Source organism: Zonotrichia albicollis, chromosome 4, assembly GCF_047830755.1.
Source record: "Zonotrichia albicollis isolate bZonAlb1 chromosome 4, bZonAlb1.hap1, whole genome shotgun sequence".
Taxonomy (NCBI): domain Eukaryota; kingdom Metazoa; phylum Chordata; class Aves; order Passeriformes; family Passerellidae; genus Zonotrichia; species Zonotrichia albicollis.
The window spans coordinates 1,788,872-1,804,629 of record NC_133822.1 but is presented as its reverse complement, the minus strand read 5'-3'; the positions used below and the strand labels follow the sequence as shown (position 1 = coordinate 1,804,629).

Below are 15,758 nucleotides of genomic sequence, written 5' to 3'. Positions count from 1 at the left end.
AACCCAAATCCCTGGAATTCCAATCCCAATCCCTGGAATTCCAATCCCTGGAATCCCAACCCCAACCCCAATCCCTGGATTCCCAATCCCTGGATTCCCAACCCTAATCCAAATCCCTGGAATTCCAGCCCCAATCCCTGGAATTCCAATCCCTGCAATCCCAATCCCTGCAATCCCAATCCCTGAAATCCCAACCCGGCATTGGGAATAGAGCTCCAAAGGGGGAACATCAATCCCAAAATTCCCAAATTTTCTTCCAGGCAGAACCCAGTCCTGCTGTATCCCATGGGATCCCCAGGGAGAGGGGACAAAATTCCCAGCTGGAATCATTCCCACCCCACGGTTCTGTCATTCCCAGAGGAAATCCAGGGAAATCAGGGAATCCACCCTGGGAGAGGCCGAAATCCCATCCGGGCGATCCCAAGAAAACTCAGGGAAAAGAGGAGCTCCCGACAAATCCTATTTACAGCAGCGCCTGGGGTTCAGTGAACACGGGGGTTGGGAGGTAGAAGAGCAGGAGAATTCCAGGATTTCCTGGGTTTTCCATGTTTTTCCATGTTTTTCCCGGCTCCGTCAGTTGTAGCACAGGTACCGGATGAGCCGGGGCGGGATCTGCAGCTTGGCGATGGCGGGCAGGCCCCGGCGGCCGGCGGCTCTGCGGACCGAGAGGCGGCACAGCTGCAGCAGAGACAGCGGCGTCCCTGCGGGGAATACGGGAATGTGGGGTCAGGAATGGGAATGTGGGATTTGAAATGGGAATATGGAAGCAGAAATGGGATCAGAAACAGGAAAAAAATGAGATCCAAAATGGGATAAAAACGGGGATCAGAAATGGGAACATGGGATCAGAAATGGGGTCAGGAATGGGAATGTGGGGTCAGAAATGGGATCAGAAATGGGATAAAAACAGGATCAGGAACAGGAACAATGGGATCAGAAATAGGAAAAACATGGGATCAGAAATGGGATCAAAAACAGGATAAAAATGGGACCAGAAATGGGGTCAGAAATAGGAATGTGGGATCAGGAATGGGGTCAGGAATGGGAATGTGGGGTCAGGAATGGGCACCGACAGCCGGCACAGCTGCAGCAGCAACAGCAGCGTCTCTGCAGGGAGAAACGGGGAAATGGGGTCAGGAATGGGATAAAAATGGGAAAAATGGGGTCAGGAATGGGAATGTGGGGTCAGGAATGGGGTCAGAGATGGGAAAACAGGATCAGAAACGGGAAAACGGGATCAGAAATGGGAACAAAAACGGGATCAGAAACAGGATAAAAATGGGACCAGAAATAGGGTCAGAAATGGGAATGTGGGATCACAAATGGGGTCAGGAATGGGAATGTGGGGTCAGGAATGGGCACCGAGAGGCGGCACAGCTGCAGCAGCGACAGCGGCGTCTCTGGGGGAAATGGGGAAAATGGGGTCAGGAATGGGAATGTGGGGTCAGAAATGGGGTCAGAGATGGGATATGGGGTCAGAGATGGGATATGGGGTCAGAGATGGGATATGGGGTCAGAGATGGGATATGGGGTCAGAGATGTTGTACAGGCTCTGCAGGCCGGCGGCTCTGCGGACCGACAGGCGGCACAGCTGCAGCAGAGACAGCGGCGTCTCTGCGGGGAAATGGGAATGTGGGGTCAGGAATGGGATAAAAATGGGAAAAATGGGGTCAGGAATGGGAATGTGGGGTCAGGAATGGGAATGTGGGGTCAGGAATGGGAATGTGGGGTCAGGAATGGGGTCAGAAATGGGATATGGGGTCAGGAATGGGATAAAAATGGGACCAGAAAGGGGAAAATGGGATCAGAAAGGGGAAAAACATGGGATCAGAAATGGGACCAGAAATGGGATCAAAAACAGGATAAAAATGGGACCAGAAATGGGAACATGGGATCAGAAATGGGATAAAAACGGGAATGTGGGATCAGAAATGGGAATGTGGGATTTGAAATGGGAATATGGAAGCAGAAATGGGAAAATGGGGTCAGGAATGGGATAAAAATGGGATCAGAAATGGGAATGTGGGGTCAGAAATGGGATAAAAATGGGACCAGAAATGGGAAAATGGGATCAGAAACGGGATCAAAATGGGATCACAGGATCCAAAACAGGAAAAATGGGACCAGAAATGGGATAAAAACGGGAATGTGGGGTCAGGAATGGGATAAAAATAGGATCAGAAACATGGGATCAGAAACAGGATCAAAACAGGAAAACAGGATCAGAAATGGGATAAACGGGATCAGAAATGGGATAAAAATGGGATGAGAAGTGGGATAAAGAAGGGATGAGAAAGAGGACTTGATGGCCAAATTCCCAATAAAAAGGGGATTTTTGATGGCCAAATTCCAGGACAAAGTGGATTTGATGGCCAAAATCCATGAAAAAGGGGATTAGATGGCCAAATTCCCAATAAAAAGGGGATTTTTGTGGGCCAAATTGCAGGACAAAGGGGATTTGATGGCCGAATTCCCAATAAGAAGGGGATTTGATGGCCAGAATCCCAGGACAAAGGGGATTTAATGGCCAGATTCCCAATAAAAAGGGAATTTTTGTGGGCCAAATTCCAGGAAAAAGAGGATTTGATGGCTGAATTCCCAATAAAAAAGGGGATTTAATCCCAGGACAAGGGAGATTTTTGATGGTCAAAATCCTTGAAAGAGGGGATTTGATTACCCAATTCCCAATAAAAAGGGAGTATGATGGCCAGAATCCCAGGACAAAGGGAATTTGCTGTCCGAATTCCCAATAAAAAGGGATTAGATGGCCAGATTGCCAGGACAAGGGAGATTTCTGATGGCCAAAATCCATGAAAAAGAGGATTTGATGACCAAATTCCCAATAAAAAGGGAATTTGATGACCCAATTCCCAATAAGAAGGGGATTTGATGGCCAGAATCCCAGGACAAAAGGGGATTTAATGGCCAGATTCCCAATAAAAAGGGGATTTTTGTGGGCCAAATTCCAGGAAAAAGAGGATTTGATGGCCAGAATCCCAGGAAAAAAAGGATTTTTGATGGCAAATTCCCAAGAAAAAAAGGATTTGATGGCCGAATTCCCAATAAGAAGGGGATTTGATGGCCAGACTGCCAGCACAAAGGGGATTAATGGCCAGGATTCCAGGTAAAAAAGGATTTTTGATGGCAAATTCCCAACAAAAAAGGGGATTTTGATGTCCAAATTCCCAATAAAAAAGGGATCTGATGCCCGAGTTCCCAGCACCAGGATCAGCCCCGCTCACTCTCGTAGAACTCGCAGCACCGCGCCGCGGGGCCGCTGCTCCGGGTGTAGTCCGAGGGTTTGGAGCACTTTGGGATATCCTTGGAATTTATGTTTAAAATCCTCCCAACCCAAAGAATTCCATGGATATGGGGATCCCCAAATCCAGCTGCATCAGGACCTGATGGCCAAATTCCCAATAAAAAGGGAATTTAATGGCCAGAATCCCAGGAAAAAGGGGATTTCATGGCTGAATTCCCAATAAGAAGGGGAATTTGATGGCCGAATTCCCAGGACAAAGGGGATTAGATGTCCAAATTCCCAATAAAAAGGGGATTTTTGTGGGCCAAATTTCAGGACAAAGGGGATTTTGATGTCCGAATTCCCAAGAAAAAAAGGATTTGATGACCGAATTCCCAGGACAAAGGGGATTAGGTGTCCAAATTCCCAAGAAAAAGGGGATTTAATGGCCAGAATCCATGAAAAAGGGGATTTGATGGCCGAATTCCCAATAAGAAGGGGATTTGGTGGCCAGATTGCCAGCACAAAGGGGAGATTTTTGATGGTCAAAATCCCAATAAAAAGGTGATTAGATGGCCAAATTCCCAATAAAAAGGAAATATGATGGCCAGAATCCCAGCACAAAGGGGATTTAATGACCCAATTCCCAATAAAAAGGGAGTATGATGGCCAGAATCCCAGGACAAGGGAGATTTTTGATGGCCAAATTCTCAGGCCAAAAGGGATTTGATGGCCAGAATCCCAGGAAAAAAGGATTTTTCATGGCCAATCCTCAAGAAGAAAAGGATTCGATGGCTGAATTCCCAATAAGAAGGGGATTTGATGGCCAGATTGCCAGCACAAAGGGGAGATTTTTGCTGTCCAAATTCCCAATAAAAAGGTGATTTGATGACCCAATTCCCAATAAAAAGGGAATTTGATGACCCAATTCCCAATAAGAAGGGGATTTGATGGCCAGAATCCCAGGACAAAAGGGGATTTAATGGCCAGATTCCCAATAAAAAGGGGATTTTTGTGGGCCAAATTCCAGGAAAAAGAGGATTTGATGGCCAGAATCCCAGGAAAAAAAGGATTTTTGATGGCAAATTCCCAAGAAAAAAAGGATTTGATGGCCGAATTCCCAATAAGAAGGGGATTTGATGGCCAGACTGCCAGCACAAAGGGGATTAATGGCCAGGATTCCAGGTAAAAAAGGATTTTTGATGGCCAATTCCCAAGAAAAAGGCAATTTGATGGCCAAATTCCCAGGACAAAGGGGATTACATGGCCAGATTTCCAATAAGAAGGGGATTTGATGGCCAGATTGCCAGCACAAAGGGGAGATTTTTGATGGCCAGAATCCCAGGAAAAAGGGAATTTGCTGTCTGAATTCCCAATACAAAGGGATTTGATGGCCAGAATCCCAAGACAAGGGAGATTTTTGATGGTCAAAATCCCAGGAAAAAGGGGATTTGATGGCCAGAATCCCAGGGAAAAAAGGATTTTTGATGGCCAATTCCCAAGAAAAAGGGAATTTGATGGCCAGAATCCCAGGACAAAGAGGATTTGATGGCCAATTCCCAATAAAAAGGGAATGTGGTGGCCAGATTGCCAGGACAAAGGGGATTTGATGACCAAAATCCCAATAAAAAGGATCTGATGGCTGAATTCCAGGACAAAGGGAATTAGATGGCCAGATTCCCAATAAAAAGGGGATTTTTGTGGGCCAAATTTCATGAAAAAGGGGATTTGATGACCAAATTCCCAATAAAAAGGGAATCTGATGGCCAGAATCCCAGGACAAAGGGAATTTGCTGTCCGAATTCCCAATAAGAAGGGGATTTGATGGCCAAAATCCCAAGACAAGGGAGATTTTTGATGGCCAAAATCCATGAAAAAGGGAATTTGATGACCCAATTCCCACCAAAAATGGGATTTGCAGCCCAAATTGCCAGCACAAAGATCGTTCCCCGCTCACTCTCGTAGAACTCGCAGCACCGCGCCGCGGGGCCGCTGCTCCGGGTGTAGTCCGAGGGTTTCTTGCCGCGGTTGTCCCGGGCGTAGATGTTGCCCCCAAACTCCACCAGCAGCTCCACCAGGGCGGCGTTGCGGGCCTTGGCCGCGTGGTGCAGCGCCGTCTCGTGCAGCTTGGCCGCGTTCACGTTGGCGCCTGGGGGAAATCCGGGGAAAAAGGGATAAATCCAGCAGGGAAATGGGGTAAATCCAGCAGGGAAAGGGAAATCCAGGTGGGAAAAGGGGATTTAGCCAGAGAAAAGAGGATATGGGCAGGGAAAAGGGAATAAATCCAGCAGGGAAAGACAGGGGGAAAAGGGGATTTAGCCAGGGAAAAGGGGATCCAGGCAGGGGAAAGGGAATTCATCCAGAGAAAAGGGAATTTAACCTGGGAAAAGGGAATAGATCCAGCAGGGAAATGGGGTAAATCCAGGGGGAAATGGCGTAAATCCAGGGGGAAATGGGGTAAATCCAGGGGGAAATGGGGTAAATCCAGCAGGGAAATGGGGTAAATCCAGCAGGGAAATGGGATAAATTAATTAGGGAAAGGGAAAGAGAGGGGGGAAAGGGAATAAATCCAGCAGGGAAAGGGAAAGACAGGGGGAAATGGGGTAAATCCAGGGGGAAATGGGGTAAATCCAGGGGGAAATGGGGTAAATCCAGGTGGGAAATGGGGTAAATCCAGGGGGAAGGGGAAAGACAGGGGGAAAAGGGGATTTAGCCAGGGAAAAGGGGAACCAGGCAGGAAAAGGGAATTTAACCTGGGAAAAGGGAATTTAGCCAGAGAAAAGAGGATATGGGCAGGGAAAAGGGGATCCAGACAGGGAAAAGGGAATATAGCCAGCAGGGACATGGGGTAAATCCAGCAGGGAAATAGAAAGACAGGGGGAAAAGGGAATAAATCCAGCAGGGAAAGGGAAAGACAGGTGGGGAAATGGGATAAATGCATCAGGGAAAGGGAAATCCAGGGGGAAATGGGGTAAATCCAGCAGGGAAATGGGGTAAATCCAGCAGGGAAAGAGAAATACAGGTGGGAAATGGGATAAATCCAGCAGGGAAATGGGGTAAATCCAGGGGGAAATGGGGTAAATCCAGGGGGAAATGGAGTAAATCCAGGGGGAAATGGGGTAAATCCAGCAGGGAAAGGGAAAGACAGGTTGGAAAAGTGAATTTATCCAGAGAAAAAGGGGATTTAGCCAGGAAAAAGGGATCAGAAATGGAATCAGCAATGGGACCAGAGGGGTCTGTGCAGGGAAGAACGGGATCAGGAATGGGATCAGGAATTGGATTAGCCATGGGATCAGCAATGGGATCAGCCATGGGATCAGGAATTGGATTAGCCATGGGATCAGCAATGGGATCAGGAATGGGATCAGGAATGGGATCAACAATGGGATCAGGAATGGGATCAGGAATGGGATCAGGAATTGGATTAGCCATGGGATCAGCAATGGGATCAGGAATTGGATTAGCCATGGGATCAGCAATGGGATCAGGAATGGGATCAGGAATGGGATCAGCAATGGATCACCAATGGGATCAGGAGTGGGATCACCAATAGGATCCCCAATGGATCCCCAATGGATCCCCAATGGGATCCCCAATGGATCACCAACAGGATCACCAATGGATCCCCAATGGGATCAGGAATGGGATCAACAATAGGATCCCCAATGGCTCCCCAATGGCTCCCCAATGCTCCCAGCCGTGTGCAGGAGCCGCCCCCAGCCCACCCCAGTCCCTCCCATAGGCTCAGGGCCCACCTGCCTGCAGCAGCAGCTTGGCACAGCGCAGGTGCTCGCGGGCGCAGGCCACGTGCAGGGGGGTCCCGAAGTGGCAGTCGTGAGCCTCCAGGTTGGCGCCCACCTCAATCAGCAGCTGCACGCACTCGGGGCTGCCTGCGGGAAACACAACGGGAACGGGAATGGGCAACGGGAACATGGGAAATCCAGTGGGAACGGGAATGGGCAATGGGAACTGGGAATGGGCAATGGAACTGGGAATGGGCACCGGAAACACGGGAAATCCAATGGGAACGGGAACTGGGAATGGCCACCGGAAACACGGGAAATCCAATGGGAACTGGGAATGGGCAATGGGAACGGGAATGGGCAATGGGAACACAGGAAATCCAATGGGAACAGGAATGGGCAACGGGAACGGGGAATGGGCAATGGGAACACGGGAAATCCAATGGGAACGGGAACTGGGAATGGGCAATGGGAACAGGCAATGAGAACTGGGAATGGCCAACGGGAACGGGGAATGGCCAATGGGAACTGGGAATGGCCAATGGAAATGGGAATGGGCAATGGGAACTGGGAATGGCCAATGGGAACTGGGAATGGCCAGTGGAAACCGGGAATGGGCAATGGGAACTGGGAATGGCCAATGGAAATGGGAATAGGCAATGGAAACCGGGAATGGCCAATGGGAACTGGGAATGGCCACCGGAAACACGAGAAATCCAATGGGAACTGGGAATGGGCACTGGGAACACAGGAAATCCAGTGAGAACTGGGAATGGGCAATGGGAACACGGGAAATGCAATGGGAACGGGAACGGGCAATGGGCAATGGGAACTGGGAATGGCCAATGGGAACTGGGAATGGGCAATGGAAACACAGGAAATCCAATGGGAACGGGAATGGGCACGGGAAAAATGGGAAATCCAATGGGAACGGGAATAGGCAACGGGAAACACGGGAAATCCAATGGGAATGGGAACGGCCACCGGGAACTGGGAATGGGCAATGGGAACTGGGAATGGGCAATGGGAACGGGCAATGGAACTGGGAATGGGCAATGGAATGGCCCTGGAATTCCCTTGCAATGACGCTGGAACTGCCCTGGAATTGCTCTGGAATTATTTTGGAACTGCCCTGGAATAACCCTGGAATGACCCTGGAATTCTCCTGCCCTGGAATGACCTTGGAATTGCTCTGGAATGGTCCTGGAATGACCCTAGAATTTCCCAAGAACTGCCGTGGAATAACCCTTGAATGACCCAGGAATTGCCCTGAAATTACCCTGGAATTCTCTTGCCCTGGAATGACCTTGGAATTGCCTTGGAACTGCCGTGGAATGGCCCTGGAATTGCCCCGGAATTACCCTGGAACTGCCCTGGAATTGCCAATGGGAACTGCCCTGGAATTACCCTGGAACTGCCCTGGAATTGCCAATGGGAACTGCCCTGGAATTACCCTGGAACTGCCCTGGAATTGCCCTGAAATGACCCTTGAATTCTCCTGCCCTGGCATGACCTTGGAATGGCCCTGGAATAACCCTGATATGACCCTGGAATAACCTTGGAACTGCCCCGGAACTGCCCTGGAATAACCCTGGAATTGCCCTGGAATAACCCTGGAATAACCCTGGAATTGCCCTGGAATAACCCTGGAATTACCCTGGAATTGCCCTGGAATAACCCTGGAATTGCCCAGGAACTGCCCTGGAATAACCCTGGAATTGCTCTGGAATTATTCTGGAATTGCCTTGGAATAACCCTGGAATTGCCCAGGAACTGCCCTGGAATAACCCTGGAATTGCTCTGGAATTATTCTGGAATTGCCCTGGAATGGCTCTGGAATTACCCTGGAATTGCCTTGGAATTGCCTTGGAATTGCCCTGGAATTGCCCTGGAATAACCCTGGAATTGCCCAGGAACTGCCTTGGAATAACCCTGGAATGGCTCTGGAATTATTCTGGAATTACCCTGGAATTGCCGTGGAATAGCCCTGGAATAACCCTGGAATGACTTTGCAATGGCCCAGGAACTGCCCTGGAATAACCCTGGGATTCTCCTACCCTGACATGACCTTGGAATTGCCCTGGAATAACCCTGAATTAACCCTGGAATTGCCTTGGAACTGCCGTGGAATGGCCCTGGAATTGCCCAGGAACTGCCCTGGAATAACCCTGGAATTGCCCTGGAATAACCCTGGAATTGCCCCCAAACTGCCCCGGAATCTTCCCCGCAATGCCCCCGGCCCTGCCCTGGGATCACCCCTGAATCCCCCCGGAATTCCACGCCCGGAATTCCCGGAATTCCCGGGATTGCCGGTACCGTTCATGCAGGCCTCGTGCAGCGGCGAGGCCGTGTAGAGCGGCGGGTTGACCTTGGCGCCGTGCGCCAGCAGCACCCGCACGCACTCCAGGCTGCCCGAGGCGCAGGCGTCGCACAGCGGCGTGCTGCCGTCGATGTTCCGCGCGTCCACCTGACCGGGAAACGGGGAAAAAATGGGGAAAAACGAGGGAAAATGGGGAAAAATGGGGAAAAATGGGGGAAAAACAGGGGAAGAACGGGGGAAAAACAGGGGAAAATGGGTTAGAAACAGGGGAAAACCAGGGAAAACCAGGTTAAAAATAGGAAAGAACCAGGGGAAAACAGGTTAAAAATAGGGGAAAACGGGTTAAAAACAGGGGAAAACCAGGGGAAAAACAGGTTAAAAACAGGTTAAAAACAGGGAAAAGCGGGTTAAAAACAGGGGAAAATGGGTTAAAACCAGGGAAAAACAGGGGAAAAACGGGGGAAAAACGGGGGAAAAACAGGGGGGAAATGGGGGGAAAACAGGGGAAAAACGGGAAAAATAGGGGAAAACGGGTTAGAAACAGGGGGAAAACAGGAAAAATGGGAAAAACGGGGGAAAACAGGGGAAAACGGGGGACAACGGGGGAAAAACGGGGGAAAACAGGGAAAATGGGGAAAAACGGGAGAAACAGGGGAAAATGGGGGAAAAACGGGAAAATGGGGGAAAACGAGAAAAATGGGAAAAAAGGGGAAAAAACAGGGGAAAACAGGTTAGAAACAGGGGAAAACAGGTTAAAAATAGGGGAAAAACAGGGGAAAATGGGTTAGAAACAGGGAGAAGTAAGGGAAAAACAGGTTAAAACCAGGGAAAACCAGGTTACAAATAGGGAAAAGCAGGTTAAAAACAGGGAAAAGTAGGAGAAAAGCAGGTTAAAAGTAGGGAGAAGCAGGTTAAAAGGAGGTTAAAAGTAGGGAAAAGGAGATTAAAAACAGGTTAAAAGCAGGTTAAAAGCAGGGCTGTCCCCTCCTGGCAGGGACTTGTGCAGAGCCACCAGGGCCCCTGAGCCTCCTTTGCTCCAGGCTCAGCCCCTGCCCAGCTCCCTCAGCCCCTCCTGGTTCTCCAGCCCCTTCCCAGCTCCCTCAGCCCCTCCTGGTTCTCCAGGCCCTTCCCATCTCCCTCAGCCCCTCCTGGTTCTCCAGGCCCTTCCCAGCTCCCTCAGCCCCTCCTGGTTCTCCATTCCCTTCCCAGCTCCGTCAGCCCCTCCTGGTTCTCCAGGCCCTTCCCAGCTCCCTCAGCCTCTCCAGACCCTTCCCAGCTCCCTCAGCCCCTCCTGGTTCTCCAGACCCATCCCAGCTCCCTCAGCCTCTCCAGACCCTTCCCAGCTCCATTCCTGGACCCTCTCCAGCCCCTCCAGGCCCTTCCTGCCCTGAGGATCCCAGAGCTGACCCCAAGGTTCCAGGGGGTCCCTCAGCAGTGCCAGCTCAGGGGACAGTCCCTTCCCTAACCCTGCTGGCCGCTCCATTCCTGCTGAAATCCAGGTGCCAGCGGCCTCCTGCCCACCTGGGCACAGCTGGGCATGTCCAGCTGCTGTCACCAGCACCCCCAGGGACATTTCTCCAGGCTCAGCTTCTTCCCAGCTCCCTCAGCCCCTCCAGCCCATTCTCGGCTCCCTCAGCCCCTCCTGGTTCTCCAGACCCTTCCCAGCTCCCTCAGCCCCTCCAGGCCATTCCCAGCTCCCTCAGCCTCTCCAGACCCTTCCCAGCTCCCTCAGCTTTTCCTGCTTCTCCATTCCCTTCCCAGCTCCCTCAGCCCTTCCAGCCCATTCCCAGCTCCCTCAGCCCCTCCTGGTTCTCCATTCCCTTCCCAGCTCCCTCAGCCTCTCCAGCCCATTCCCAGCTCCCTCAGCCTCTCCAGCCCCTTCCCAGCTCCCTCAGCCTCTCCAGCCCCTTCCCAGCTCCCTCAGCTTTTCCTGCTTTTCCATTCCCTTCCCAGCTCCCTCAGCCTCTCCAGCCCATTCCCAGTTCCCTCAGCCCCTCCTGGTTCTCCATTCCCTTCCCAGCTCCCTCAGCCTCTCCAGACCCTTCCCAGTTCCCTCAGCCCCTCCTGGTTCTCCATTCCCTTCCCAGCTCCCTCAGCCCCTCCAGCCCATTCCCAGCTCCCTCAGCCCCTCCTGGTTCTCCATTCCCTTCCCAGCTCCCTCAGCCCCTCCTGGTCATTCAGACCATTCCCAGCTCCCTCAGTCCCTCCTGGTTCTCCATTCCCTTCCCAGCTCCCTCAGCCACCCCATTCCCTTCCCAGCTCCCTCAGCCTCTCCAGACCCTTCCCAGCTCCCTCAGCTTTTCCTGCTTTTCCATTCCCTTCCCAGCTCCCTCAGCCTCTCCAGCCCATTCCCAGCTCCCTCAGCCCCTCCTGGTTCTCCAGACCCTTCCCAGCTCCCTCAGCCCCTCCTGGTTCTCCATTCCCTTCCCAGCTCCCTCAGCCCCTCCATTCCCTTCCCAGCTCCCTCAGCCCCCCCAGCCCATTCCCAGCTCCCTCAGCCCCTCCTGGTTCTCCAGACCCTTCCCAGCTCCCTCAGCCCCTCCTGGTTCTCCATTCCCTTCCCAGCTCCCTCAGCCCCTCCATTCCCTTCCCAGCTCCCTCAGCTTCTCCATTCCCTTCCCAGCTCCTTCAGCCTCTCCATTCCCTTCCCAGCTCCCTCAGCCCCTCCTGGTTCTCCATTCCCTTCCCAGCTCCCTCAGCGCCTCCAGCCCATTCCCAGCTCCCCGTTCCCAGCGGCACCGGGGCCGGGACCAGGGGCTCCCACCTGCGCGCCCGCCTCCAGCAGCAGCCGCACGCACTGCGCCTGCCCGCGCAGGCTGGCCTCGTGCAGGGGCGTGATGGAGTCGTAGGTGACGGCGTTGACGCATGCGCCGTTCTCGATCAGCTGCCGCAGCCGCGCCGCCTCCCCGCGCCGCGCGGCCTCGTGCACCGGCGTCCGGTCCGCCCAGAAACCTGCAAATGAGGGGAGATTCTACCAAATTCCTTTTTTTTTTAGGGAAAAATAAGTTTAAAGTGCTGTTTTTTTGGTAATTTCTGTCCCGCAGTGACTTCACTTCGCAACGTAAAAATCCGCCCCGGCCTTGGTCGCTGAAGGGATGGAAAAATCCATGCTGGGCTTCTGGAAGTTAAGAGTCTGGGAGGAAATATTCGCTATGGGAAAAATGGCAATTTGGGAGAAAATAGCAATTTGAGAGAAAATATACATTTGGGAGAATGCATCAGTTTCAGATAATATGCCAGTTTGGGAGAAAATACCAATTTGGGAGAAAATATCCATTTGGGAGAATATACCAATTTGGGAGAAAATACCAATTTAGGAAAAAATAGCAATTTTGGAGAATATACCAGTTTGGGAGAAAATATCCATTTGGGAGAATGCATCAATTTGGGATAATATACCAATTTGGGAGAAAATATCCATATGGCAAAAAAATACCCATTTGGGAGAAAATAGCAATTTGGGAGAAAATTACCAATTTGGGAGAAAATACCAAGTTGGGAGAAAATATCCATTTGGGAGAATACACCAATTTGGGAGAAAATTACCAGTTTGGGAGAAAATATCCATTTGGGAGAATGCATCAATTTGGGATAATATACCAATTTGGGAGAAAATATCCATATGGGAAAAAAATACCAATTTGGGAGAAAATTACCAATTTGGGAGAAAATACCAAGTTGGGAGAAAATATCCATTTGGGAGAATGCATCAATTTGGGAGAATATGCCAGTTTGGGAGAAAATTACCAATTCGGGAGAAAATACCAGTTTTGGAGAAAATATCCATATGGGAAAAAATACCCCTTTGGGAGAATATACCAATTCCCATGGAATTAGGGAGGAACAAGGATCGTTCCCTGGGAATCAGGGAGGTGGAACAAGGATCGTTCCCTGGGAATCAGGGAGGTGGGACAAGGATCATTCCCTGGGAATTAGGGAGGAGCAAGGATCATTCCGCGGGAATTAGGGAGGTGGAACAAGGATCATTCCCTGGGAATTAGGGAAGAACAAGGATCGTTCCCCGGGAATTAGGGAGGTGGAACAAGGATCATTCCCATGGAATAACGGAGGTGTGACAAGGATCGTTCCCCGGGAATTAGGGAAGAACAAGGATCATTCCTGGGAATTCGGGAGGAACAAGGATCGTTCCCCGGGAATTAGGGAGGTGTGACAAAGATCATTCCCCGGGAATTAGGGAGGAGCAAGGATCGTTCCCCGGGAATTAGGGAGGAACAAGGATCATTCCCTGGGAATTAGGGAGGAACAAGGATCGTTCCCCGGGAATTAGGGAAGAACAAGGATCATTCCCATGGAATTAGGGAGGTGTGACAAGGATCGTTCCCCGGGAATCAGGGAGGTGTGACAAGGATCATTCCTCGGGAATTAGGGAGGAACAAGGATCATTCCCATGGAATTAGGGAGGTGTGACAAGGATCATTCCCCGGGAATTAGGGAGGAGCAAGGATCGCTGCCGGGAATTAGGGAGGAACAAGGACCATTCCCCGGGAATTAGGGAGGAGCAAGGATCGCTGCCGGGTCCTGACGCTGTCCCGAGCATCCTCTCATCCCTTTCCTTGCCAGACGCCACTCGCTGCCCAAACCGCCCCGCAACCCCCAGAGCCCATCCTGTAACCCCCGAACCCCTCTTTAACACCCGAAATCACACCCTACACCCCAAAACCGTCCTGCAATCCCCAAACCCCATCCTTAAACCCGCAGAGCACTCTGTAACACCCAAAATCCCACTGTAACCACCAAACCCACCCTGCGAGCCCCAAAGCCCATCCCGCAACCCCCGCACCCGCCGCCCCGCGCAGCTCCCGTCTGTTCCCGGCCGGCCCCGCTGCCAGCCCCGCTCCCGCCGCTGCCCGCGCTGTGCCCGGCCCGGCCCGCTGCCCACGCACCGATGTCGCCCCTCAGGGAGCCGCTGCCGCCGGGGCTCTCCATGGCCCGGCCCCGCGGAGCCGCCGCTGCGGCCTCGTCCCGAGCCGGGGCCTGCCGGGCTGGAGGGCCCGGCGCGGAGCACGCCGGGAGTTGTAGTGCGGGAACGGGCCGCGATGGGAGCGGGGTGGGATGGGGAATGGGGGGACTGGGATGGGAACGGGGAGACTGGGATGGGGACGGGGGAGCTGGGATGGGAACGGGGGGACTGGGATGGGAACGGGGGAGCTGGGATGGGAATGGGGGGACTGGGAAACAGGGTACTGGGGGCACTGGGATGGGGACGGGGGGACTGGGATGGGAACGGGGGAGCTGGGATGGGGAACAGGGGGACTGGGATGGGAACGGGGGACTGGGATGCGGACAAGGTACTGGGGGTACTGGGATGGGAACGGGAGGACTGAGGGAACTGGGATGGAGAACAGGATACTGGGATGGAGGACAGGGGAACTGGTGGGACTGGGATGGGAACGGGGTACTGGGATGGGGGAATAGGGGGTACTGGGGGGACTGGGGAACAGGGGGATTGGGGGGACTGGGATGGGAACGGGGGGACTGGGATGGGGAACAGGGGTACTGGGGGGACTGGGATGGGGAACGGGGGGACTGGGATGGAGAACGGGGGTACTGGGATGGAGAACAGGGGACTGGGATGGAGAACAGGGGGACTGAAGGAACTGGGATGGAGGACAGGGGAACTGGGAGTACTGGGATGGGGGACGGCACTGGGATGGGGAACAGGGTATTGGGGGGACTGGGATGGGAACGGGGTACTGGGGGTACTGGGATGGGAACGGGGTACTGGGATGGGGAACAGGGGATACTGGGAGTACTGGGATGGGGAACGGGAGGACTGAGGGAACTGGGATGGAGAACAGGATACTGGGATGGAGGATAGGGGAACTGGTGGGACTGGGATGGGAACGGGGTACTGGGATGGGGGAATAGGGGGTACTGGGATGGAGGACAGGGGAACTGGGGAGACTGGGATGGAGAACAGGGACTGGGATTGGGGACAAGGTACTGGGGGGACTGGGATGGGAGACAGGGGGGACTGGGATAGAGAACAGGGTATAGGGGGGACTGGATTGAAATGATGGAGCTGGAAAATCCACGGCAATAATTCCATATAAACTGCAATTGCTCCATCCTGCCAAGTGAGAACTGGAATACCCATTTTGGGAGAATATACCCATTTGGGAGAAAATAGCAATTTTGGGAGAAAATCTCAATTTTGCCCCTGCAGGAGGATGAAATTCCATAAATCCAGTGGGAAACTTCTGGTTTGGAATGAAGGAGTTGGAAAATCCATGGCAATAATTCCATTAAAACTGCATTGGAAACCAACCCAAATTTGTGGAAGAGACAGAAATGATCCCAAATTTTAGGAAATGAAGGGAAACCACCCCAAACTAATAAAGAAATAGGAGAAAAATCAGCATTTCCATGGTGATAAATAAGAGAAAAGCAGAGCAATTCAGCTTTTCCATGGATTTCCATGTGGGATTACAGC

At 52.2% G+C, this 15,758-nt stretch overlaps 1 protein-coding gene across 2 annotated transcripts; it reads right to left on the bottom strand.

The window, feature by feature from the left end:
• Nucleotides 1-153: 153 nt before the first annotated feature.
• Nucleotides 154-14,366, bottom strand: ASB13 (ankyrin repeat and SOCS box containing 13). 2 transcript variants are annotated; one of them, XM_074540377.1, is made up of 6 exons: nt 14,209-14,366; nt 12,069-12,256; nt 9,301-9,451; nt 6,997-7,131; nt 5,199-5,390; nt 154-701 (listed from the first exon to the last, which is right to left on the bottom strand). In XM_074540377.1, exons 1-6 carry the CDS (start codon nt 14,249-14,251, stop codon nt 574-576), a joined length of 837 nt encoding a protein of 278 aa, XP_074396478.1. In that variant the 5' UTR covers nt 14,252-14,366; the 3' UTR covers nt 154-573. The 2 variants fall into 2 exon arrangements, with proteins under 2 accessions (XP_074396478.1, XP_074396479.1); XM_074540378.1 differs by lacking the exon at nt 154-701 and adding an exon at nt 1,514-1,614.
• Between the last annotated feature and the right edge of the window lie 1,392 nt (nt 14,367-15,758).